At 42.2% G+C, this 27,484-nt stretch overlaps 1 protein-coding gene across 1 annotated transcript in view; it reads left to right on the top strand.

The window, feature by feature from the left end:
- The first annotated feature begins 2,633 nt into the window (after window positions 1-2,633).
- Window positions 2,634-27,484, top strand: part of TMEM178A (transmembrane protein 178A) — a 57,442-nt gene continuing 32,591 nt past the window's right edge. The window contains exon 1 of the mRNA XM_012653812.1: window positions 2,634-3,205. Within this exon, the coding sequence (XP_012509266.1) occupies window positions 2,806-3,205 (400 nt within the window). The 5' untranslated portion in view covers window positions 2,634-2,805. The remainder of the gene's footprint in view (window positions 3,206-27,484) is intronic.

The raw sequence follows: 27,484 nt of genomic DNA, 5'->3' as shown, positions 1-27,484 counted from the left end.
AGTCTCTTCATTGTTCATGTTCCCACAACACTTTGTTATTTCTACTTACAGGCTTGCCTCTTGTTCTGTCTGTATGTCTCTTTCTTGCCACTAGACTGGGAGCATCTTGAAGATGGGAACTGTTTATTCGTCTTCGTATTTCTTACTCCCCTAACAGAATGGGGGTTAGTGGGTGATAGTTCATTGTTGGAAATATCCAAGAGGGAAAATTTAAAACATGGGTGGAACAATGTGCAGTCGCTGTAGCAGAGCCTGTGTACACATCATATGTCACATCCCTGCTGGTGCCGTTAATGCTGCACCAGCAGAGGCAGTGCTCTCATTACATGCTGCTGGCCTGTATTTGTAATGTGTGACATTTTTTATGAAATACCGTCAAGGGCAATCCATCACATAGTAACCTTTGGATTATATGCTGAGACTGGTCTTAAACATAGACATAAATGAACTGCAAGGATAATGCTATTTTCTAAGCAGAGTATGATCAAAGAGTTCTGGCTAGGAGAACGAGACAGAACAGTATGTTCTTTTAAGTTAAACAGAAGTGCTTCAAAAAGTTTTCTTCTGTCTAGCTCCAGTTGGGGACGGGATTATTGGGCGAAGATGATTAGGTGACTCTGAAATGCTGCTGAATATTTATTTCTTGTAGTACATCAGGTGAGGACTTGAAAAGGAGACGAGCACTTGCTAAAGGCTTGACAACCCCTGGGACTTGCACGGTTTGTAATAACTTTATCTAAAGAGGCATTTTTTTAAAAAAAATAAAAGGACGCATAACAAGAGTGAATTTCAGATGTCAACTGTGGATGCATGGTTAAAAGTATTCTCTCTGTGTATCCATAAAGATCTAGGATTTCACACATATTATAGAGTATAAATAAAAGAAAGCTTCTAAGTCTCATCATTTTTGTGCAAATCCAGATAAGACTCCTTTGATGAGCTTAGCATTTCCTGTTAAGGAAAAACTTATAGGTGAGAGATATACTAAAATTATAATTCTTTGTCTTCCTTAATTAGACTAGAGCTCATCATAGATCTTGCCAAAGCAGTGAGAAAATCCAGGCAATAATTCACATTGTCAGGTCAGCAGAAATAGGCATGGGGGATCTGATATGATTTGCTTAAATGAGGCTCAGAATAGGTACATGATCTTCATTGGACATGTACCCTTTGAAGATGCTGGGTACAAACAGCAATGAAAACAAAATGAAAATAAATCCCAGCAAGATTCGTAAACCACTTGTACAGATGTCATTCCAGAGGAAGTATATAAATCATATTAATACCAGTTGATGCGGGACACTAATTAATAAGTCCCATTAAATCATGGAGTAATGACATTTAGTATCTAATGAATGCTTCATAATCTCTTGATCATTAATATTTCATAGCATAAGAACACAAGAATTTCCATCCCTGGGCTCATGCGACATGGTTTTCTGTCTCTAACATGATCACAAGGGTATTAAGGGGCACAAGTGTATTGCAGCCCTGTACTGACTATGTACCATATAAGCAATTAACTCTTAGTACCCTGGCTCCTAACATCTCCTCGTTTTAGAAAATGTGGATCTGCCTGCCATTCTTGGAAGTCACATCCGTGACTGCTGAGGGCCCTGGAAGAACAGAACCAGGCTCAGATGTTGTCTTCAGTGTGTAGCTCTGCTTTGTTGTTGACCCTCCCAGCCCAGGCGAGAAACTTGCACAGGAGAAAATCATTACTTTGATTTATTACTGGGGGCTTTCTTTATGCAAAGGCAATAATCATCTCACAGAACAGGTGCCGAGGCAAGGGTTTATTGATCCTAGGCTCTTCTAGAAACTCCAGGAGGCTGTCAATCTGGAAGAGATGGAGGTAGTCAACGAAAAAAGAAGTCCATCTCAGTGCAGGCTGAAATGAAGTTCGGGGACATCTCTGGCCATCGCTCTATCGCTCCAGTGACACTCGGTGTGTTTTCTTTAAGAAGAAGGGCTGGGGCAGAGAGAACGCTTAGAGGTTGCAGGGGCGAGTGAGAGGGAGAGAGAGCGACGACAGGGATAGCTACAGGGGGTCCAGGGGGCTCTATCCTTCTGGCGGCAGGACAAAGGGTCTTCAGCTCCAGACCGACATTCCGAAGAGTTAAGTGCTACCACGCAGCCCGGCCTGGATGGGATTTGCTCCCGGGTACAAAACGGGACACTGATCAAAATCAACTTGGACAGGTGACAAGAGTGAGTCTGATGTTGGTGGATGTGTTTTAAGGTCGTTGGAGGGGAGACGACGCGAGGGGTGTGCTGTGGAGGAGGTGGGGAGAGGCGCTGGGTGCAGAGCAGGGATATAAAGGCGCAGGAGCCGGGAAGCAGAGGGACAAAATAAGTGGGGAGAAGAGCGAGGGGAAGAGTTGAAGCAAAGTCAGGGGAAAGTAGGGATGGGTTAAGGGGAGAGAGGAAGATGAAGGCGGTGAGGAGAGATTAAAAGGGGAAGAGGGATCGCTGGAAAGAAGGGCGCACTGTCGGACGCAGAGGTAGGGCGAGGGGCGAGGGGAGCGAGCGGGGTGCGGAGAGGGGCTGCGCGGGGAGGAGGGCAGGAAAGTGAGCGCGGCGCGGGGAGGGCTCGGAGCCGGCCGGGAGGCGGCGGCGGGCGGCGGGCAGGAGAGCCAGGGCCCGGGCGAGCGAGCGAGCGAGCGGGCCGGAGCGGAGGGCGCGGAGGCCGCGGGAGGGAGGTGCGGGGCCGGCGGGGGAAGCGGGAGGGAGCGCGAGCGCAGCCGAGGCCAAGCGCATTGTGTCTGGCGCGAGCCCACCGGCGGCTGCGGCGGGCGGGAAGCCATGGAGCCGCGGGCGCTCGTCACGGCGCTCAGCCTCGGCCTCAGCCTCTGCTCCCTGGGGCTGCTCGTCACGGCCATCTTCACCGACCACTGGTACGAGACCGACCCCCGGCGCCACAAGGAGAGCTGCGAGCGCAGCCGCGCGGGCGCCGACCCCCCGGACCAGAAGAACCGCCTGATGCCGCTGTCGCACCTGCCGCTGCGGGACTCGCCCCCGCTGGGGCGCCGGCTGCTCCCGGGCGGCCCGGGGCGCGCCGACCCCGAGTCCTGGCGCTCGCTGCTCGGGCTGGGCGGGCTGGACGCGGAGTGCGGCCGGCCGCTCTTCGCCACCTACGCGGGCCTCTGGAGGAAGTGCTACTTCCTGGGCATCGACCGGGACATCGACACCCTCATCCTGAAAGGTGAGCGGCGGGCGCGCCCCGCGCGGCCCCCTCCCCGCCGCGGCCCGCGCTCCGCTGCCCGGCGCCTTCTCTCCTCCTTCCCCGCAGCCTTTCTTTCTCCTCCTCCCGTTCCTCCCTTCTCTCGCTCTCCCTCTTCTTTCTCTCCACGACTCTTCTTCCGTCCTCATCCTGCGCTTCCTTCCCCTTCCCTCAAGTCTGCGCTTTCCCCACCTCTGCCTCCTCCTTTCCTGCCTTTGCTTCCCTCTCCCCTCTTCTTTTCCTCTCCTCTCGTCCTCGTCTTTGTACACCTGCCAGACTTGGATGCATGTGTGTGTTTTCTTGACGCTACTCCCCATGAGGGTAACAGTCAAAAGACTCGACTTTGCCCAGTCAGGCTCCTTCCCCCAAGTTGTGCTTTCCTTTTAGAAATACCCTTTGGGAGGAAAGGGGTGCACACCTCAGAAAGGGGCGGGGAAGGGCTCTCTCTTGTATTGTGCTGATGCTGGTGTCAGACGGGACTGATGGGGTCATCCCAGCCTGGCGGGCTGATGGGGAGCTGCAGAGGCCGGAGGAACCTTCCCCAAACACCCAAGGGCAGGGTTTGTGTGGATCGGACTTCAGGGGCCAGTCCTCCGCTGCTGGAGGCGGGCGAAGGCAGGTAGGACACCTGCTTTTCTCAGTCTTCCTGATGTCCCCTCAGTGTCTAAGCTCCCCAGGGGGAGCTGAGGAGAGAAAATGCCCTAGCCCTTTAAAGTAGAGCTTTCCAGATCTGGGCATGGAGTCTCTACAGATCTCTCTCTGTCATGTTTGTGATACCTTGAAAGGTTGTTTTTGTTGTTTTGTATTTGGCACTGAGTTGTAGAGCATCATTTTGCTTTTTGGGAATCTGTGCAACACCTGGTTTCCATGCATGTAATCAGATATTTTGAATTTTTTTTTTTTTTTTTGGTAATCCCATTCGTGTAAAAATAGTCAATGTGGCAATTCTATTTGGTAAGCTTCCTTTAACTTGCAGAACTCAATCCTTATTATAATTTTTTTCCCCTCTGAGATAAAAAAAAAAATAATAAACATCTCTTCCCTTGGACTCATTATTCCAAAAAAGAAAAAAGTCTAAAATCAGTACATTTTAGTATTTAGCCATTCAGGAAGGCAGACCGACAGATTTGTGCTGAATTACAACTCGGAATGGAATTACATAGAAAGGAGGGGGTTAATAATGTGTTGGCCTTCAGCGTCTTGTTGGTTGGCGTATTCTACATTTCTCAAACATGTCAACTTCCTCCTTCCCATGGCTAGCTCAGCTAGGGACTGCCATCCAAAATCTGTCTGTGCATGGAAGGGCTCCAGCACTTTTGGGGGAATCACAGTAATCTTTCTTTGGGAAGTGCACCCTTTTCTTTCCTTTCCTAACTCACATCCACATCTGGTTTCTCCTCATGAAGATGCTGCATAATTAATACTGATAGTAGACAGTACATGAACAAACTGTAAAATCTGAATTTGGAGGCTCAGTTATGGAATTCTCATTTAGGCAAGGCAATTTTGAAAGCTAAGCAGTGTAGTCTGTCTTTGGAAATGACAGAACTGCATTTCCTTACACTCTTTCTATGCCTAGAGTATTTGATTGCATGTAAATTGGGTATAGAGTAATGCCTGAAACAGCAAAGTCCAATCCACCGGTTGGAGAGGGACCCTCACAGAATATTGTACAATGCCTCTGGAAATGCCCTGATTAGCTGAGGTGCCGAGTTCCTGGGCAGTCCAGAATCAAATAATCATAGAGGTGGAAGGACTTTAGAGGTCACTGAAACCAAACCTCCATTCATTGTTCAAACTCCCTTCTACAATCCGACAAATGGTTGTCCAGCCCAGTACTGCCATAGGACAGAACTCACGTATCACTTAAAAGAACTAGATTTTTGTAGTGACGAATGCATATTTTAGATGAAAACAATCTTAGACTGATAATATTGACAGTGTTTAGCCGATCCTTTGTGTAGAACACCGAGGAGTTCTAGGTCATAAGCAGAAGATAGGGGCTCCTTTGCGGGCTCTGTTGCTAAATTGCAGTGTGTTCTCCAACAAGCATCCAGGCCTCTTTGGCCTGCAGTTTTCTTGTCTGTAGTGTTAGGAAGGCTGACTATTCTTTAGCGAATTTCCTAGTTCTACAATCTATCATTGTTGTAATTAATGTAAATTTAGTGCCCTGGGAAGTTAATGAGCTGACACTATTAAGAAATGAAGAGTTTGGAGGAAAAGATGAGCACCGGTACATTATAGGGTCATAATTTGTTGTTTGGGAGATAGCTAGAAGTGCCTTTCAACATTGCTACTAACCTACCTTGGGCTAGTTACATAACGGTTCTGGATCTCAGTTTCATCATCTGTGAAATGAATGGATGACATGAATAGCTTTAAAATTCTGATTCTATGAATAATTTGAGAAAGAAAAATGTCACCAACATTTTCTTGTATCAGATGATTTTGGCACCATATTAGGTAAACATTACCTTTGTTTTGGCATCTGACATTAGTGGCTATGTGGTATGACATTAATGGTATGAATTTCTTAAATGAGCCATATAAAACTAGAAATTGACATTACATCTGATTTTAAAATGTGTGCAACTAGAGTCCCAAGTCCTATTCTTACTTTCTTCTCTGAATTACCTTGTTCATGAGTCCTAACATCATTTGGAAATTTTAATTATAGGAGTTGGAGAAAAGTGGATTCAGATGGGAGAGTGGAGAGGGGTGAGAAAGGCACAAGAGTGGCCTGGCATGTTTAGTGAGCTTTTGAGAGGAAAAGAGGTCAGCCTTTTTCTCCTGTGGACCTAGAGGTGGATGAAGGTTGTAGAGACAAAAATGTAGACTTGATAATATGGAAAACATGCTCACAATCAGAATTGTTTATATTTTCTATCACTGGAGGAAAAGCAAGTATTTCTGAGAGATGTAGAGGAGATAGAAACATACAAGGCAGGCAAAGACAGGTTAGTTTAGAAGTATGTATAGATTCCATAGTATCAATCTACTTAAGAGAAATCACATGAACCAGAAAAGCATTGATGTCAATGGAACAAATATTTGGGAGGGTCATCAAATTCTGATTTTCACCCTCTCATTATGATTCTAGTTCACCTCTATGTAGCCCAGACCCTGGAAGGGTCTTGATTGGACCTCCAACTGGACCTTCAAAAAAATGGAGGTAAATTTGTTGATAAGCCCATTAAGAACTGACACTAGAAACCTATACTCTTCTACCAGGCTGACAAGAAGCATTCACCAGCATAGTTTGAACACAGTTGCATTTCCAGCCACAGGTTTTCTTAATAGGACTATATTGACCAATCCACATTTTGCTATCTTGCTCACCAGGATAGCATGAGAACTTATCAAATGCTTTAGAGGTATTAGGTTAACACTGTATTTCCTTAGTTTAGTATCCAATTCAATAAATGCTCATTGAAATCCTATTATGTGCTAGGTAATACTAGGAAGATTTTGGCAACACACATGGGGGTTCTTTTGTGTTGGAGTTGAACATTGACTCTGAGTTATTCTTCCACGTGTGCCCTTCTTGCAGCACTGGCTAACTTTTGATGCCAAGAAAACTTGCTGGTCAAAGTAAGGACTTGCTCTGGGAAGTATGCAGATAAAGTCATCCTCCACCCAACAACCTGGATGCTGGAGCAGTTGAACAGAATGGATTTAAAACTGAGGGCTTCAGGTCACTGGGAATTTGGGAGTTAGAAAGAAGCCTTTATGTGTAAAAGTCTGTAAGGCAAGTGAGTGTAGCATGGATTATATAAGGATCCCAGGAAATGAGAAGGAGTGCCCTAAAGATAGGTTCTTCCTTCCTTCATCCATTTATTTACTCAACAAATAGGTATTGGAGTGTCAGGTATTGTTCTAGGTGTAGAAAATACTGGAGTGAACAAAATGGATAAAAGTCTCTGCCTTCATAGAGGTTATTTCAAGTAGTGGAGTTTGTATTTTCTAGTGGATTACATTGCAACTACTCTTAGTAGGTTATGGGAAGATTACCTGAGAGCAATTTGGGAAGGCCGATAGCTCTAGTGAGTAAATGACAGGAAATACAGCGCTGAGTGATGGAGTGCTGTGCCCTTTGGGGGACTCCCAGCCATTCTGTCCCAAGCGCAGTACATATGTTTCAACAACTGGGTGAATAGTAAGATAGGAAGACAGATGGAAGGAGACTCAGTTGGAAACAGATAATGCTTCTTTCAGTTACTGAAAACACTGACTTTAATAAATAAACATTGATGAGACTTGTGAATACATTATGTAGAACTTTGGCAAAATCAATTTTGAATAGAAACCATTGTCATTGAAATTATACTAGAAGTTCTAACTGTTCTTTTAGCCTTAACTTTAATTTTTAAAATTTTTAATTAAAAATTTATCACTAACAATTAACATTACTTTTCAAATATATGTACTTTGTGCATGTAAATCAAATTATTATATATTGCCTGCAATAAACAAAAGGAAAATTAACTGTAGTGTTTTGTTTTGATGAAATTAAAAATGATAGGATTTCAGAAATGTGAAGATTACAATACTGTACACATAATGTAGACTTGTATAAATCATTGGGGATTGAATTCTTGAAACTTGAAATAAAACATGTCCTTGTGGTTTCAGAGGCATTTTTCCTCTAATGGGATAAACAGATATCAAAGACAGTGGGACATAAATACTTTGTCATTTTGCTCTCTGTAAGAAAGGAAAGTAAGAGATTTGGTAGGAATTCATTGGATCTGTTCTTCACTCTGCTAATGATTTATCTGCTTCCCCTGTTGCTTATTTCCCACGAAATTAATAGTCAGCACAGGACCCACCAAGTTCTACCTGACACAGAAATAGATTGATGATTTTCTTCAGCTCATTTGTAGACCAGAGTATCACTTGTGTTTGAATAATTATCTCCCAGGAGCAGATATATCTAGGGAAGCCAAGAAGCCAGCACTGTTTATCCTCCTTGACCCAGTAGTAGTTCACAGATTGTTCTCAGACCGCCTCCTGGGCTAGGAGATGCTGCTGGCAAAGGGATTCCTCAATTTTGGGGGTGCTGGGCATGTGATTAAGACTTCCTTTGTCTTTCTTTCTTTATTTCTCAAGGCAAGTGGTCTCTGAAATTCTTTGGAGCATCCCTCTATACGATTTATGTTTATTCATTTATATTATGTGCAAGGACTGTACTAACATATACATCATACAATGTAGACCAGAGCAAATTTTGAAGGGATGTGGTAGTAAACAGACATAATTAGAAGTTTTTCATCCTACCTTCCAAAGAATTGCTTGTGCACCCTGGCTGCACACACCCCCCTCTCAAGAATGCTTCTCTCACTGTTCATTAGCAGAGCCAAGTCTCATCTGGGCAAAGGAAGGAGGGCTTTTTTCTATCATGGCTAAAATTTATGGTGGGTATCCCAGTGCACTGTTACATCACACACATTTATCTTCCACAGGGAAAAGAAGATGCATTTTATTTCTGTATCAATTCTGACATAAGGCACAGTATTAAATGAGCCCTTTTTGATTAAACAACTGCTAGCTAATTCTACACAACTCTTAATGACTAGATTTGTAGTTTTGGCTTGTCTCACAGTGTGTCAAGGCTGAACATCCCCAAGTGTGATATTCTATGTTTCTACACATTCTTTTGCTAACACTCATGCGGGTTATCTTGAACAGACATTAAATTCTTGCCACTCTGCCATCAATAGAAGATACTTGCTTCCATTTTTACCATCTGCACACAGGAACTATCTTTTAAAAGTAATTTATAAACACAAAAATAAATGGTGTTTACGAGGTCCGTGATCAAAATTGCCAGAATCAATGCCATTTTCATTTACCATATCTCATGGATAACATTTAGCAGTGGTCTTGAGGGGAAAAAAAGGAAGTTTTTGCTATGTCATAGAAAGTTCACATCCAATTATACCCCAGTCGCTGTGATTTTTTTCCTTAGCCACTGATTTTTCTTCTTCAGAGCTCAAAAAAAGCCCTCAAATCCCATCAGGCAGACTGCTCATAATTGCAAGGGTTCTTGATTGCCATGAAAGATAAGCTTTTGTTGGGGGAGCATCTGGACATTCCATTCCATTGAGGGGATGTCAGTGCGAAGTGTGAGATCCTGGGGAGTGGGAACATTGAAGGAATTTAGGCAGGTCACAGGGTTTCCCGAACAGTTACCAAGAATGAACTCTCCTTTCATGTCTGTGGACACCTCAGTGCTATGTATGCCAGGCTATCAGATTATAATCACAGATTATATAATTACAGATGATCATATTATAATCATAGATTATGAATACCAAGCGAACCATGACCTTAGATTAGCTATCTCCTCATTCCCTGAGCACACCTTTCTTGTGTCCACCTTATCTTTCAGGGAAATTCCACTTTCCTTCGATTTTCAATTGTGTGAACAACTGGGGTCCTTTTTCTGTGTTATTTGCTGGTTAAAAGAATAAAAATAATCAGATTTTGTCTGATCATCCTCTTCAGTCCCTCTCCTCCTCCCCTGATAGCAATGGTGGAATGAAGGAAAAAGTTGAAAACAACCAAACTGGAGGATTGGTCAATAATACAAATAGCAAATATGTTTCCTTTGGCATAATACAACTCAGTATTCTGGGTTAATTCAGATAAGATCACTGCTTTAGGTTTTAGAATTTTTGTTTTTTCCATAGTTCCTATTTTTAAAAAACACTATTGATATTGTCGAAAGCTTTGCATAGCTGATTGTAAAGATGTTAATCAAAACAAAGGCATTTGTAAATAGAAAATGGACCTTATCTTCCCAATGAGGCAAAATTTATGATAGTTTATTTTTTGCTCTCTCATAGTGTTTCCCTCTGGTTAAAAGTGGTTGCAGTGATTAATCTGTTTTATTGCAAGTTTTAACTAAAAGGATGTAACTGAACTTCTTGGAGCATAAGAGAGTCAGCATCCACCGTCATGAAGCTGACAGCCTTTGTTTGCTGCAGAGTAATGGGGAAACTACATGCTGCACTCCATCTTTCTTGTAACTCAGCCAGATAGCTGATTGCAGACCAAACAATAATGTCGTGGGGACACCCATCAGGGAATGCATTAGCAAGTGAAAAAAGGCGAAAAATACACACTGTATTTTAGTTTCTGTTATCTTGAATTACTGAGACACACTGAATTATTTTCTATAACTTGCTTCATGTCCCCAAGTGTTCAGACTTTTTAATATTTTGTTCATAGGTAAAAATCAATCAACTCATTTCTTCCCTAAGAACCTAAAGGATGTAATATGTTCCCTTTTGGTTTCACCAAGTTATTTGACATTATATATGTAGACAGGGAAGAGACTCCAGAAATACAAGTAAGAAATTTCTGAGTGTACAGATAATTCTAGAAGGCTTAATTGTCTCTTTATGACAGGTCACTCAACTGCAAATCAACACCGATGCCTCCATCTGCCATGCAAATAAGCATTAACTTGCATACTTAGGGTCTGTAACAGCAGAACAAGCTGGATGGGGGCAGTGGTGGGTGGGAGGCTGTATTAGGCTTGGAACTTTTTTGTGTGTGTTTCAAGGAATTTTTATTTGGTGTGGGGGGTGTGAACATTTGCTTCACTCAAAAATCAGTCAACAAATGTTACTAAGTGTTAGAAAAGAAATGTTTTTTTTTTTTAAATAGGAGGCTGCTTAGTGAAAAACCCAAGTGTTAAATCCTCTAGGTTCCATGGGACTGTGCTTTCCCTAACCGACCCCAGACTAGTGAGGAAGGGGGTCTGAGTCTTGGGAGTGGGCTGTTGGTTAAGTTGAGTTTGAATGCCTTTTTTACTCTTTTGCAATTTGAAAACTGCTTACAGTAATGTTTGCAATTGTCATGGAATTTTAAGTATGTGCATCCTGTTAAATACTACTCAATGAGGTTATCCAGCAAAAACAACAAAATTGATCACTTGTCATGTGACTGAAAAATTATGAAACAGATCATCAGAACAACAATTTGACATAACAGAAGATAAACTGAATGGGGGAAAACAAAAATTATAATGGCCAATTGGAATAATTGAGCCTCTGACATTTGGAACTCAGTGTTTGTTTTATGCCACTTACACTTAAGTAATTTATTCCAGGTGATTTAGTCCTTAACATCTAACATATTCTAGGAAAACTTTGCTTGGTTTTCAGACAATGGAAGTGTTGGTTGAAGGAAGATAAAACTCCCAAGTATTGGAAAAATAAAGAGATAGGCCGAACTAAAGAGTGGCAGGAAAAGCAACGGTGACTGCCAACATGAATGGTTCTGAAAAATACTGTCTTTTCCCTCAGGTGTTTGAAACAAACAAAACAAAAGACACAAGGAGACTGTTTACTATTCAGCAGTAAAAGATAAAATCCAGCCAGAAGATGTCCGCTGAAGAAGCATCAAAGTCATGTATTTCCTTCCTTTCTTTCTCAAGGGTCACCTTTCTTTCTGAAAGAAACGCGAATTGGTAGGGAGAAAATGGGTAAGCACATGTAGAATCGGAGGCATAGAGTTGAAAGGAGCTTCAAGCAGTGATCCTCACCTGAGTTTTACACTATAATGCCTCTGATAGGTAATTTGCACTTGTGATACAAACTTTTGTCAATTACTTGCCAGTCCTAGCATATTAGCGCTGCTTCCATTTCTCTCTGAAAGCCTGTTATCAGAATGCCTGTGAGTAAGGGGGATGTTATTATCAGTAATGGGTTTTAATTTATAAAACAGAGTATATTGTTTGGAGGGGGAAAGTCCTTTGACTTTTGGATAGAAGAGGTGAAGGTGGGGGCTTTATCCAGATTGTGCATTTTTTTAGGGGTGGGGGTTGTGCAGGGAGCTGATGGATATTTTGGGCATGGGTGCTTCAGTCCCTAAAGTCATCCCTCGCACCACCACTGATTCGGAAAGTTGGTGGCTATATAACTCATTACCTGTTAGTCTTCTGAACAGGTCCCAACACACCTGATTTGGGGAAGTTAAAAAAAAATGACAGGAGAAATCTTAAAAGGGCACAGTTTTGTATGCCCTCCAAATGTGACAGTTATTTTTTTTATTTTTATTTTTTTTTTTGAGACAGAGTCTCACTGTGTTGCCCGGGCTAGAGTGCCGTGGCGTCATCCTAGCTCACAGCAACCTCAAACTCCTGGGCCGAGTAGCTGGGACTACAGGCATGCGCCACCATGCCCGGCTAATTTTTTTTATATATTTTTAGTTGTCCAATTAATTTCTTTCTAATTTTTAGTAGAGACGAGGTCTCGCTCTTGCTCAGGCTGGTTTCGAACTCCTGAGCTCAAACAATCCGCTCGCCTCGACCTCCCAGATAGCTAGGATTACAGGTGTGAGCCACCGCACCCGGCCTTGTGACAGAGTTATTGAAATACATAGGTTTGAGGGCCACTGAGAGGTGTTAAACAGAGTAGTTCCCTATTCTCTTAACCACCTATACAGATGATTCTGCAGCAGTATTTTGATTATGCCGTGGGGGAAATTGAGTGCTTCTTACTAATAGGTTCCAGATTTTCCTTTTGGAAATTTGTGGCATGAGTGTTTTTTAGAGCATGTTTTTATCTCTAAATTATCACACAGTTCTTGTTTTCACACTGTTCCAGTGCTGTTTGCAGGTTAACATGGCAGACCGATTTTTTTTTTCCTGGTCAAGTATTCTCCCATATGTGTAGTTTCCTGGAGTTGTTTTTATTTCTAAAAAGGTCAGATACAGCAGCATTTCTAATTAGGTATAAAACATTATAATTTGGGTTGCAAGTATAATTTTTAGAAATGTAACTAATAAAGTACTTGATAAACATTTATCCACTCACTTAGGTGGGTTTAGTAGTTAGGATCTTTTAATGCTGAATAACAGAATAGCCAAATAAAAATGGGTTAACCAACAAGGAAAATGTATTATCTGCATAACAAGAAGTCTGGAGAAAACCTGCACCCAGGCTAGTTAATTAAAGAGATTCAATGCTTTGTGGCTTAGCAGACCCAACACAGGCAATTTTGCCTTGAGCCTTGTCTCTTCCTGGTCATTGGAGTTTTGTGAGTCACTTCCTCACACAGCACAGTTCAAAGGCTAGAAAATAGGAGAGCACGTGCCCCATTTTGATCCCTTTTTTACAATAAATGTAACTTCCCAGAAGTCTTCTAGAAGACTTCCCAAGGTCTCGGTCAGAATTATGTGACGTGATAATTTCTAACCCAACCCCTGGCAAGTGGAATGGAATTGCCATGATTCTGTTAGACCAGTCAAGCTTCGTCTTTAGGGGCTGGGGAAGGGCTGCCTGACACCTGAACAAAATCTGGCTTCCGTAACCAAGGAAGAGCGGCTGCAGAGTGCGCAACACAACCATAGCGCCTACTGCAGCAGGGACATGGAAATGGCTGTCCCATCCTTCCTATGATCATTCCATAGTAGGACAAAACTGAGAGGAGAACCCCAATTTCCTTTTAGCTCTGGGATTTACTACTTTCTGGTGGGCACATGGAAGTGCCCTGAAAGCCCGATACTTTTCTTTTTGAAGAGCTGTTTAAGTCTCTTTAATCCCCAGTGACCCAGAGATTGCATGGTTGTTGCTAAGGAGTTTTATTTATAATTGCACTTTTAAAATGGAATGTTAAAATGTTCACATTTGTGCATTTTAGGGGATATTAATGTACTCTAAGATTAGATGGTACAGTTGCTGTAAATTTAATACACACTGGATTGGTGAGGTCAGTGCTTCAGCACTGCTTAGATGCACAGCCTTTGTCCCCACCCACCCCCTCCCCGCAAACAGAAGTTCAGTGCCCTCCAGAGAAGAGCTTCATGGACATGCCACCCCACTGCAGCCCCTCAAACCAGTTTCATTTATAAAATCTGTTCAAGCCATGATATGACTTGTTTTAATTTCTTGATTTCTGGGAGGAAAACAACAACAACAAAACAACAACAACATATTTCATTCCCATCCTTTGACTGGTAACTGAGTGACCATCATTACAACTTCTGAGTACATCCATAACTATCTCATAACTTTGAGAAAGAAAATTAGTAAATCACTCTTTGCTATTGCTTGTGACCTGGTGTGTTGATGGTGGCACATGTTCAAAATTTGAGAAACTAACCCATTTTAATTCCAAGGAAAGCCACTTTACTGGTGTCTGCATTGGGCTTTCATAATCCTTGGAAGTCCTGTGAAGAATTGTTTGCTTTAGAAATTACAAACCTGGAAGGCCCACTGGAGAAGCAGTTGTTTAGCAGTGTAGGTTTTTGTGCTTGGAGGAGGTGGTTGGAGGAGGAGTATACGAAGGCAGGAATGTTGAAGTCAGCACACTCCAGTGAACCTCATGTTTCCTGATGGAACTGCTGTACCCCTCTTGGACCTCTCATTCAACACCAAGAGGCCTATTTATTAAAGCTTGATACTTCCTCAGAGCAGGAGTTGTGAAGCAAGCAAACAATCTGAACTATTGCAGATGGGCTGAGCTAGCAGGATTTTAGCACAGAAGCCTCAGAAGATGGTGTAAAGCCACAAGGTATGTGGGTGGGCATATATTTGGACTACCAGATTGCATGCCAACTTGTAGGTTCAAAAAGAAAAAAAAAAGGAAGAGAGCAGGCAGGAAAGAAAGGAAAGGAGGTAGGAAGGCCAGGAAGGAAGGCAGGAAGAAGCAGATGAACAACTATTTGGTAGATCTTTGGGGAACCATCCCTATAGGATCTTGTTTCCTTAAATATCCATTAGGTACATTTAACTTTCTAAAATGCAATTTTATGTCTTTCCTTTGACTATAAATATCTGATGGATTCCTCAATAAGTTAAACGTAGAATTACCAAATAACCCAGCAATTCCACTGGGAGGCCTATACCCTCCAAAATTGAAAACAGGTACTCATAAACTTATACCGTACATAAATGTTCACAGCAGTGCTATTCACAATAGCCAAAAGGTGGAAACAACCCAAATGTCCATCAACTGATGAACTGATTAAGAAAATGTCGTATGTCGATACAATGGAACATTATTCAGCCATAAAAAGGAATGCAGTACTGATACATGCTACGGCATAAATTAACCTTGAAAACATTATAATCAGTGAAAGAAGCCAGACACAAAAGGCCACATATTGTATGATTCCATTTATATGAAATATCCAGAATAGGCAAATGCACAGAGACAGAAAACAGGGAGAGGGAAATGGGGGAGTGACTGCTTAGGTATGGGTATTTTCTTCTGGGTTAACGAAAATGTTCTGGAAATAGTGGTAGTGATTGCACAATGTACTAAATGCCACTGAATTGTATACTTTAAAATGGTTAAAATGGTAAACAAAACAAAATATGACAAAATCTCTGATGGTTTCCTACTGCCCACAGCTATATGTCTAAACTTCTTAGAAGGTCACAAAAAAGCTTTGTCCTGTGGTTCCAGCTACCTCTCTGGTTGTGTAACCAGCCACTTCTCCATGAAATCAGGGATCAGGCTACATGAGACCATTTGCTGGTGCCTCAATACACACGCGCTTCCACATCTCTGTGTCATTGCATATCCTGTTTACTCTGCCTGAAATAACATCCTCTCTCGTCCATCTGGGCAGTGTCTTCTTTTCCTTGAAAGCTTAGTGCCGGTGTTATTTCCTCTCTAGCTTCCCTTGCCTCTGCCCTCAGCCCCTCCCTCATTCCCTGCAGAATTAATTGCTTTATTGACTGGGACTCCCGTATGCATTGTACATACCTCTATGACAGTACTTTCTACATTACACTGAAGTTGTTTCCTTTTTCCTTTTACTCCTTCCCTTAAGGCCAGAGACAGATGCCACCCAGCTCAGAATTGGGCATATGGCGATCTTTCCATAAAATGGTTAATGAAAAATTTGCCTTGTATTGATGCAAATCACAGTCATATCTGATCCATTCTCTCCTCACTAACTCCAGGGTTTTTTGTTCAATTCAAGGACAAGAAGAAGTGAGACTTACTCTCCGCTTTCAAAGACTAAGACACTACTTATTAATTCAGAGAAGATAAAGTGCTTGGCATTAAAAAATATATAATAGTAGTAGATGTAGAAAAAAGCAGCCAACATTTATGGTATGCTTTTATTTTGGAGTATTTAAAAAAATCAGTGTAAAATTAACAAAGAGTGCTCCTTTATGGGGATTTTCCGCATACAATGTTCTTAATCCTTAACTGAAGGATTATATCATTATTATTATTATTATTATCATTATTAGTATTGTTGTCTTTCTGCTTATCTTCATAGGAAGTCCCTACCTTTGAGGAACTTTCCCTTTTTCACTGTTTCCTCACAGGACCTAGTACTCACTATATTGGTAGTGCTTTGCCAAGTTCATTCTATGTATGTCCTTTGGTAGTTTCGGTTTATTAAGTATTCTTAGTTCAGTAAAATTGTCGCAACTCTAGTTATATACTTCCCTTGACCGGAAAGCAGAATGTCTGGATGCTTTGCTGCAAGAGAGACTCTTGGTTCCTGCCCTCACCAGGCTCTTCACCGAACTCTTGTGCTGCTGTGTGAGCCTCGTTAGAGTGGGGAGGCTCACGTTGGGGGGCACGAGGGCTCTTCAGGCTCTTCAAGAGACCAGTGGCTTTACTGGTGTCCTGAAGTGATCTTCTTCCTGGCAAGTTTATTTTGCAGTTTGTTGAGGTGACAGGAGTTGGGAGATTGGGGTATCTTCCTCACTCTGCTTTTAACTGTGACCTTAGGCAAGTCACCTCACCTCTCTGGATCTTGATTTTCTCTTTCCTGAGAGGTTGGATTAGTGTAACCTGCTGGGTTTCTTGCTGTTTTAGCTGGCTGCAATTATAGAATGCTTAGAAAATAGCAGCTTAATTAACTCAGCAAAGTGTCAGGATGGGAAAAGGTCAGTTCTTTCTAGAAGTAGGTAAGCATTAGGACAACCCAAATGTAAGGGTCTTTTCCTGTTTTCAAATTGGTCACTCACATAGCTTTCCTTTGCTTTTTTGAATGTGGCATGCTTTCTTATTGCTAATTTTGTTTTCCATTTCCTGAGGGTTTCAAAGGAGAAGTCAGAACTTTTATTTTGTTCCAGGAATTCTGTTCTGTGTGAAGATTTGCTATTTGGTTGGAAAGACTCAACTGTATAATTTTTTTCTTCTTAGATGATTTCATAGGGAGTTGGTAATAAGTTATACCTGATTTTAAGAAATGGAATTAGAGTTGATAGTGGAGAGCAAGAAAGGAGATACTCTTTAGAAAACTGCATAGTATAATTTAAGTGGTGCCTTACTTGCCCATTTTAACTTTCTTTGGAGAAGTTTTGAAAAGATTTTGATGAAAGAAAAAATTCATGTACTTTTTTTGTTACTACAGGAAAAAAGCCTAGGTTTATTCCTTCTTTACTTCATGAGAATATTTAATACTCATAATCCATGTGAAGTCAGAGAAGTCTAAATTATGCTTCATTTTGTTCAAAAGTTTTAGAGATGTGCTTTCTGAATTTAATAGTCCTCTGTGTTAAATACCTGGAAATTGTATTTGATCACTTTATATTATAAATCTTAATTATTCATTTTAGCGTCTTCCTTTTTTTCCTCGAATGATATTTCTGGGTAGTTTGCCACATATCGTAATTGGCATAATAGTTAATTTCATTGAAAGCCTTATTCAAAACTTTGAACATGATGTGACTTTCTTTGACCCCAAATTTCCTCTTTTATGCAGACAAAAGGACATACCTAGGTAGACCTCTTTAGTCATACAGGGCAATGATTATAATGGCAGATCTGCTGCTTAACCTCTGACGTTTGATAGGCCCTGTTTTTACTTAAATCTTTCCACACAAAGCAGACATTCGGTAGACACGCCAATCGTCTCCGTCATCTCTATCAGGGTTAGGCTGGTTCTTATTGAGACAGCCAGAGTGTGACTCCCAGAAGACAGAGTGTATATGATCTAATATATTGAGCATACTGCCTCACCTCTGCCCTGTCGTAAGCATCTGGGTCATTTGGAAGACTTATTTAGAAGATGATCTAAGAGGAGAAAAGTAAACCTGTTCAAAACAGGTTAACGAAACTCTACTGGACAGTGATGGGGAAGATGGGAGGGAGAGAGGCACCTCCGTGGAAGGGTGATGAGGAGAGCCATCATGTCTTGGTCTTCACTTTGCTCTCTTGACTTGAAAATATGTTTCTTTGGATTTTATTTCATTCTGTTAGGATTTTTGTTCATTTGTTTGTTACCTTTTACAAACAGTAACACTAGGGAAGAGTCTTACAAAATCCACGGGAGATTCTGAATTAGGAAACTGGAATTACTGTGTAGTAGCCATAGGACTCATGGAATGTAAGAAAAACACCTTAAACTTACACAGCAACTTTCTTTCACATAACTCAAAGTAGTTTTTACGAAGAGAGGAGACATGTTCCTTGACTAAGCATGTGTAATCGAGAGAATGACATTGGAACTGCTGGTCATTATCATTCATATATAGGAGAGACTGTGTCCATGTGGGAGGGTGGGGGTGGAGGAGATCAGGAACCCTGGGAACCAGGAGCTATAGGCCTGGTCATGGCTCTTCCTGCTCCCTGTGGGACATTGGCAAGTCATTTAAACCTCTCTAGACCTCAGTTTCTCATTTTTAAAGTGAAGGGTCAGACTTCATGCTAAGCCTTTATCAGATTATTACATTTTATGATTTATTTAGAACATCAGGAAGTAAAGGGTGAGTTTTCCAAATAGCTAAAACCGACCTTTCTGTGTGTCAAAACTTGTTTTTATTTCCAGTTAATTGTGCACATCTCTGCCTTTTGAAACAGCACCAAATTTAACTTCTTAATGACTCAAAGGTATCAATATGAACTATGATGGAATATCTAGGCACCCTTAGGGAATGCAGAGGTGTGTAGAACTATTTGCCTTAAAACTAAATGACACTGTTTACTATCCTTTTAAAAAACTATTGTGCTTGTTCTGGTTGTTTTTATACTTGTTGCTTTGCTAAATATCATTTCTTTCTGCTTCTGTTGTCTGCCTGTAGCTGTCCTTTTGTATTAAATATATCACACTTTGCTGTTTCTAATGGGCTAGGAATAGGGGGCCATAGATGAAGCAAGTTAATGTTAGCTTGATATATCGGTCTGAAGTTAGGACAAATAGTCCCTAAGTGAGGTTTCAGGAGGTGCTCCTGCCAGCGAATACTTTGGGACTTTATTGCCACTGCCTGAGGCCCTTAAGATGTTTTTCTATGTTGTAATAAGTGGCCCTTAATATGTGCAGGATCAAAGTATATGGCACTTCCTATTTATAGAGTGATGTAAATTTTGGGGATATCCTTCCTAGAGGAGAATATGAGGATGAGAGCAGGGCAAGAATGACAGAGCCCACGGGACCTCAGGAAGGCTCAGAAATATAGGGGTCACGGAGAGGGCAGATCGGCAGGGTCTGTGAGAGTGTCCAGATGATTGACAGGCATGGGCAGATCTCATTTGTGGGCCATCCCACACAATCATCCTGTTCACAGCCTTGGTTTGCCAGCCATTCTCTACCGTGACAGCCCATTACCACCTACTTAAGATAAAGCAGATACGGGGGATTATAGTGGCAAAGGTTGAATTAGGACCTGTGGATGCAGAACTTCTAGTTAATTATAATTCTATTGATCTTCAGGGCTACTTACAGTAGATTAAGAAAATTTAAACTGGTTATTCATTTTCTCTGCATTTACAGTTAAATGCTGCTTTATTAGCTTGCAAAATAGGTATCGTCCATTTCAGCATAAATTTGGACACTGACTAATTTGCACTTGTTTAATCTGCAAGCCTGGCAATTTTGGGAAGCCTCCTACCTTCTCCATCTTCCCTCCCCGTAGTCTCACCTCACTCATCCAACAAAGCCAGGAATGTTATTTTAGGCTATGGAAGCCATATTAAAAATACCACTGGGTTTCTTTAAGCTTTTTCTGAAGTTTTAAAAGGATTAAATAAAAATAAGGCCAGTCTCACACGAGGATCTCCTTTGCTGCATTTTCTGGGCATCTGTGGAAGAGAAGCCACGTGCCCTGCAGTCAGACCTGGTGCTGTTCTGGGGCCACAGCTTCCCTGTCCAGGAGGTGGGCGGGAGCTCCTTCTGGGCAGGGGAGAGCCTGGAGGGTCTACTATCTGCAGCTGTAGTTTTATCTGGGATTGTGTTTTTGTAGCTCCTGAGGGTGATGGGGAAGCGTGGGAAAAAGCCACGAGGTGGTCAGCAGTTGAGAAATAGGACCGTATATACCACCCATTTCGGCATGGGAATTGTGGATGCCACAATTGTGTACCATTTACGTTAGCTTTTCCTTTCTTTTAACACAATCAGTATGGACGAGGGTGGGCCCAGTGTGGAAGCAACTTCTGCTTTCTTCTCTTCTAATACTGGCCCCTTCCTCACTGCTAGAAAAATACTGACACACTTGAGTTCAGGATTCTGGAATTACAGTCCCTATGGCAGTGTAGCCTGCCTTATTTACTCATGGCTTTGGATCGACTTCTTCTTTATTGATTTGGGCTGATAATCATGCAGTCTGTTGGGCTGTTTCTAATTATTTTGGTTATCTTAATTATTGGATTGTGCATGATCTGTTCTGTCCAAATAACTTCTCAGCAAAAAGAATCAAAGCAGCTGAGGAGTGCATCCAGCTACCTCGTTTCTGTTTGCTTCTGCCTCTAGCCCTTTGTGTCATGTTAAATGAATCATTTTGCTTCCCTGTTTTTCATTTTCTCCTCTGTGAACAGGGAGAGAATGATAGTTATCTTGTGGCTTAAGATTTAGGGTCACTAAATATCAGGTGCTATCAAAATATAAATTGTTGCTATCAGTTTGATAGGGCCATCCATGCTGACTTTACGTGGTTTAAATCTTAATTTTTTTCTGATTATGAACTTTCATAAATACATGCTCCTGTGGTAAATGCAGAAAACTGTAAAGAAGGATACTGCTTTGTATCTAGCATCAAGGTGCAATAATTTTCTAATTTTAATTAATTTTAATATCTGTGTACTATTTTAACATGTGGATGCATAGCCATCTAGTTAACTAATCTTTCTGATTCCCATATCTTCTCATATCCCTTATTTATCCAACCGACAGAGCCATCTATCTAAAATAAACTTGATCATATCACTTCCCTGCTTAAATCCTTCTGCAGCTCCTGATAACTTACTGGAGAGGGCCTTGTTGTGTGGGGGAGGGAGCTCTTCCTGTCGGGTCTCTGCCAACCTTCCCTCTTAGCTCTTTATTTCTCATCACTCTCCCTCTCACACTCTTTGCTACAGCAGTGTGGAACCTCTCTTGGTTCCTGTAAACACACCTTTCCTCCACACCTCTGCTTTTGCTGGACCTCTGTCTAAAATGCTCATTCCTTCTCCCAACCCTACCTGGACCCCTGGCTGACTCTGACTCAGGAGGGCTTCTCTGACCTCCATTCACTGACCCTTTTCTCTTGGCAGTTCTTTTTTTTTTGTTTCAGCATATTATGGGGGTACAAATGTTTAGGTTACATATATTGCCTTTGCCCTGCCCAAGTCAGAGCTTCAAGTGTGTCCATCCCCCAGATGGTGCGCACCGCATCCATTAGGTGTGAGTATACCCATCCCCTCCTCCCACCTGCCCGATACCCAATGTATGTTACTACTATATGTGCACATAGTGTTGATCAATTAATACCAATTTGATGGTGAGTACATGTGGTGCTTGTTTTTCCATTCTTGTGATACTTCATTTAGTAGATTGGGCTTGAGCTCTATCCAGGATAATACAAGAGGTGCTAGATCTCCATTGTTTTTTGTGGCTGAGTAGTACTCCATGGTATTCATATACCACATTTTATTAATCTACTCATGTATTGTTGCGCACTTGGGTTGTTTCCACATCTTTGGAATTGTGAATTGTGCTGCTATAAACATTTGAGTGCAGATATCTTTTTTATAGAATGTCCACGATGAGATATCACATAACTTCAGTGAGAATGGCCTTTATCAAAAAGTCCCAAAACAATAAGTGTTGGCGTGGATGCAGAGAGATAGGAACACTCATGCACTGCTGATGGGACTGCAAACTAGTACAACCTCTGTGGAAAGTAATATGAGATGCCCCAAAGAGCTAAAAGTAGAACTACCATTTGATCCAGCAATCCCACTACTGGGCTTCTCTTGGCAGTTCTGTAATGGCCTGTTTGTGTCTCCATCACTTAAATTACTACAAGCTCCACCCTCTATTCACACCCGGATCAGAGTGAAATGTTTTTTGTATGTTTGTTTTAAAACATCAATTCTGAGCGTGTCTTCTTCTAGTGTATAATCTGTGGAAGCTTCTACTGAGGTTCCCGATAGTCTCAACCTGGCCTTCAGACCTCTGTGGTCTAGCCCCCACCTTCCTTTCTAAGCAATCTCTTCCACTACGTGCCCTTCTTCTCTGCACCCTGGGGCTGCAGCCCTCCTGTCCCCAGAATGAGCTAGACTCTCACCATAGTGCCCCGGACACCCTCTTCCTTCTGCTCATCTGGGGACCTCAGCCTTCTCCTCCTGCCTCCTTCTTCCCTTATGGCTCAGGCACCCTGTTCTATGATCTCAGAACACTGTACTTCTCCTTTATGTCAGAGTTGTCATTTTATATTTCTTTGTGCTATTATTTCAATAATGCCTGTGTCCTTCACAAGACTCTGAGCTCTGGGAGGGTAGGGCTTGTATTTGTTCTTATTCAGTTTACAGGCAGAATTGGATGGAGGGAAAATCACAGGGTCCACTAGCTGAGATTAGAGGAGCTCTTTAACAAACTGGGCTGGATGAGACTAGTTAAGCTAGATGTGGCTGAGTGAGGTAAGGCAGGAAGCATGGATTAACGGTGATCATGCATTAGAAGTGTCTGGTCTCTTATAGTCCTTGCAATACCCTGTGAGATAAATATTATCAGCCCCATTTTACAGATAACCAAGACTGAGAGAATTATTTTGCTGAAGGTCATAAATCTAGCGGGTAATAATTCCATGTTAAGCCAACCTCCAGGATGGGGAGGCAATGTGGAATGAACAACATGCTAGGCTTGGGAAGTGACAGACCTCCTGGCGTGCAGTTTGTAGAGCTTGTGTTTGTTCAGGTATCTCAGGAAGTGTTTTGGCAGCTGGCTGGTTCACCAGGGCTCTTAAACCAGCCAGGCAGGGGAGTGGTACAGCCAGAAGCAGGGACTGCTGCAGAGGCCGACCTCACCTCTGTGGGCTTGTGAGCTGGTGACGATTAATGGTGCTCTCTCAGACCTTTGGATTGCCCTACACAAGTGGGGGCAGCTGCTAGCCAGGGTGCCAGAGTCCTCTGGGAGCGCTGTGCAGAGCCCCAGCAGGAAGTCACCAAGTGCTCAGAAAACTCAGACTCAGGTGCTTCAGAGCCCTATGGGAAAACAGAGACAGGCTTTCTGCTCCCAGCCCAGGGCTCTTAAGTTACCCCAAAGGAACCCTGAGGACTCTGGGAGGCCCTAGAACATTGAGTCTCTAGCCTGAGACTTTGGAAACCAAACAAAGGCACTATGGAAATCTTCTGGTAAAAGAGAATAATCCATAAAGGATGTTGCCAGAGAGTTTTAAAAAATGTCTTCAGAATTTTCTTAAATTAGGTTTTTCTTTTAATTACCTACTTATCCTTCAGAAACTTGGAACAGTCCCATTCCTTATCAACATATTCCTTGTCAATTATGCACAGGCGCAGGCTTATGGTGCCGGGGGTGATGCTTAAGTACAAGGCAGCTGGAAATTTTTCCCCTTGGGTTGAGGGGAGTGATAAGAATGCTGATGTGCTGCAGCTCTGGGCTGAGGTGGTGGCGGAAGGGAAGCCTAAGTGAGCACAGCAGCACCTGGGGACAGGGTGTGGAGTGGATGAGGGGACGGAGCTGCTGAAGACTGGTGAGGGTGGGCGGGTGCTAACCTTTAATGTTTGTGATCCTGTCAACTCTGCCTCCTCACTGCAATGAATCCGCAAGTGGCTGATTTAAGGGATACATAATAAAACTGCCTGTTGGCACTATTTTTTCCCCCTGCCTGGTTGGCTATGTCACCCATGCTGCTTGACGTAAAATCAGGGCTGGAAACATTCTGTGGGCATATTCTGATGAGATGTCAGCCAAAACGTGGCCATATGTGTGTTACGAAATGCAATGAGAGGGATAGTAAGGTACAGGTCTGGACTATTTGCAAGTTATCCTGTCCTCTCCTTGTCCTTCAACTAGGCAGTCTGTGTGCCCTGTTAGGACTAGATGTGACAAGGACAGGTGGTAAGCAGAAAGAGAACGATAGCTACCCTTCCCACTGTCGTTGGAACTGGGCCAGAAGTCCATTTATATTTCAGGCTCAAGTACCTGATGGTTATTTGGACTGTTTGAACTATGTGGGGTAGGTGGGTAAGTTCTGGTAGGAGGAAGAATGGGGAATTCAGTTTAGAGGGTACAGCTGTGGGGGTAGGGCCCCCTGTCCCCACACATAGAGTCCCATCTGAAGATGTCAGCTCTACTTGGTCAAGGAGAGGTTTTCCCTTCCATCATCACATTGGATGTTGGACATCTCACTCCCACCCCTGATCTGGGGCTCATGTGTATCTGGGGCTCTGGGGTTTCACAGAGGTGGAACCCCTTTCCAGCTTACCCCCTCCCCCTGTTCCCACACCTTCTCATTTCCTAATCAATTGTGTGCCCCTTCCCTTGTTTTTCCTCTGTCCCTGCCAGGTGTTTAGGCACCTGGAAACCTGCTTGGCAAGCAGGGAAAGAAGTCTTTCTATGCAGAACATTGGACAGCAGTTTCCTTGAGTCTCTGTTTCTGCTTCAGTGTGGGTAGAGGGCAGCCTCAAGGTGTGAGTGTAAAAGCAAAGGAGATGGAAATATTCAGATTAATATTATGATAAACGCAATGCTATGTGTCAAGGCAGGCCTGTCTGCTCTGTCCTTGTCCTCTTAAAAGGATTAACTGGGTATGATCAGATGTAGCCACAGTGATTCTTACCTCACAACATCTGTTTAGATGTCTAAGAGCTGGTTTTGGAGATAGATATAAATTTAATCCCAGCTATGCCACTTGTTAGCTGTGGGACTGCAGACAGATTATTTAACTTCTCTGAGCCTCAGTTTCCCCCTAGAAAAGAGAGGTAATGATAGAACCTATCACATGAGAGAAATATGAGTAGAGCTCTCGGCATAGAGCCTGGCATATAGTAAACCCATAGTAAATTAGCGTCATCACTGTTTAGTTATGTGGCCTTGGGCAGGCCACTTAAGTGCTCTGTGTCTTGTTCTCTTTATTTGCAAAAGGAGATGTCTGCCTTATGTAACTAAGAGGCATGTGTGAGAAGGCACTTTGAACAAAGCGTAACATGCTATATAGTAAATAAAAGCATGATTATCATTTTCCTGTTACCACACTAAAGCAATTCTGGTGGTCTCAAAAGTATGCTTATCTGGCTGCAGATTTATGTAGTGATTTAGAGATGCCTGTGGAGCTGTTGGAGGAACCAGAACACATGGGAAATAGTGATAAAGGAAGCCAAAGACAGAGGACCCTACCCTGGCTGTCACTTCCTGCTGCTGCCACTAATGGCTTTGGGATTTGGCTTCTTCCTACCATAGGCTCTTGCCACTGCAAAGTAGTGAGTACCACCCTCAGCTCTTGTTAAAGTACATCCTTGACAATGCATCCAATTTGTAGATTTCATTGCCCCTTCACTGCTTTGAATCTGGCGCCTACCAGGACATTTAACTGTGAAAGGATAGGCTAAAGAAGTAAAAGGAAATAAAATTCAGACATGGTAGTTTTGCTTGATCATTACTTAGATTGCTCATAATCATTGCCTTGATTATTGCTTAGAAAAAGTTGAAAATATTGTTTCTAATCAGTTCATATTGCTTTTTGAGATTGATTTCAATAATCCATAAAAGCTCAGGAGTACAACTCTATCAATTATCAAGCCAGTTATAGAAAAGACTCTCTCTTTAGATCCTGAAGTTTGGCTTTAAAGGGACTCCTAGTTTCGATTTATCTTGATATGTATTTATGACATATCCCATCATAAATCCAGCAGCCCATCTGGTGTAGAGGACACAAGAACATTGTTCATGGTAGCAAATATGTTTAAATTTTTGTCACACTCTGAGCAGAGCTATTGCCCTTGTCTATATTTTCATAAATTAGCTGTACCAAACATTGCTTTCCTAATCATCTTATACAGTGTTAATTAGTCAATTCAGCTTGATCCATCATTCATTTTCATAAAGGAAACAAACTTTTGAAAGTGTAGTGTAATTAGAAGGATTCTATCAAGACACCTGGAAGGGACCAACAATACATTGTTTTTAAGGATAAATTACCCTGGAACACTGCCAACCCATTCTAAAATGTGCAGAGTTTCTCCAGTAAGTCTCTGTTCTCTGAGTATTTGGGAAATTGCTAAAGCCGTCAGTGTTTCTGGATCATATTGCGGCAAGTGAGAGATCAATCTCTCTCTCTTCCTGCCTCTCTCCTTCCCCATTTCAGAGTTCTAGTTCAGTTTCACTTTGTTAGTTTTTTCATGGTACCATATTCTAGATTCAGAAAGTAGTAGGTCCTCAGTCTAAAAGGTACTTGCTAAATGTTTGTTCAATGAATGAGTGAAAGAAAAAATAAATAAGATAGTTGACTTTTGAATGCAAAATGTAACGATTGACATGGAGACAGAATGGTGGTTTCCAGGAGCTGGGGAGAGGAGCAAATAAGGAGTTTTTATTTAATGGGTACAGAGTTTCAGTTTTGCAAAATGAAAAGAGCTCTGGAGATGGATAGTGGTTCCACAACAATATAAATGTGCTCAACACCATTGTACTGTGCACTTAAAAATGGTGAAGAGAGAGTGATGTCAACAAATGGCAGGATAGGAGATTCCAGCCCTCATATCCCCACAAAAACATTGATTTTGACAATCATCCATGGATGGGAATACTACTCTGGGAACTCAGGAATCCAGTGAAGAGATTCCAGCACCCCATTTGAGCCAAAAATCTGAAAATAGGTGCCTTGAAGAGGGTAGTAAGAACAGTTTCACTTTACCTGTGAAGTCACTTCTTTCCCAGGAGGCACAGCTCCATGCAAAGAGAGACCACCTTGGCCTGCAATTTCTCCCAATTTTCCCATGGGGAAAAGGGAGAATGTAGTGAGTATTTGGCTTCCACAACTTCCTAGGATGTTGCCTAAGAATCCCACTTCTGCCTTGCCCCACCCAGATCACTGAGGGGATCAGCATTGCTGATGATGG

The sequence above is a fragment of the Propithecus coquereli genome, unplaced genomic scaffold, assembly GCF_000956105.1.
Source record: "Propithecus coquereli isolate 6110/MARCELLA unplaced genomic scaffold, Pcoq_1.0 Scaffold43, whole genome shotgun sequence".
NCBI classification, from domain to species: domain Eukaryota; kingdom Metazoa; phylum Chordata; class Mammalia; order Primates; family Indriidae; genus Propithecus; species Propithecus coquereli.
Note: the sequence above shows the minus strand (reverse complement) of the source record. Positions and strands in the feature narration are given on the sequence as shown.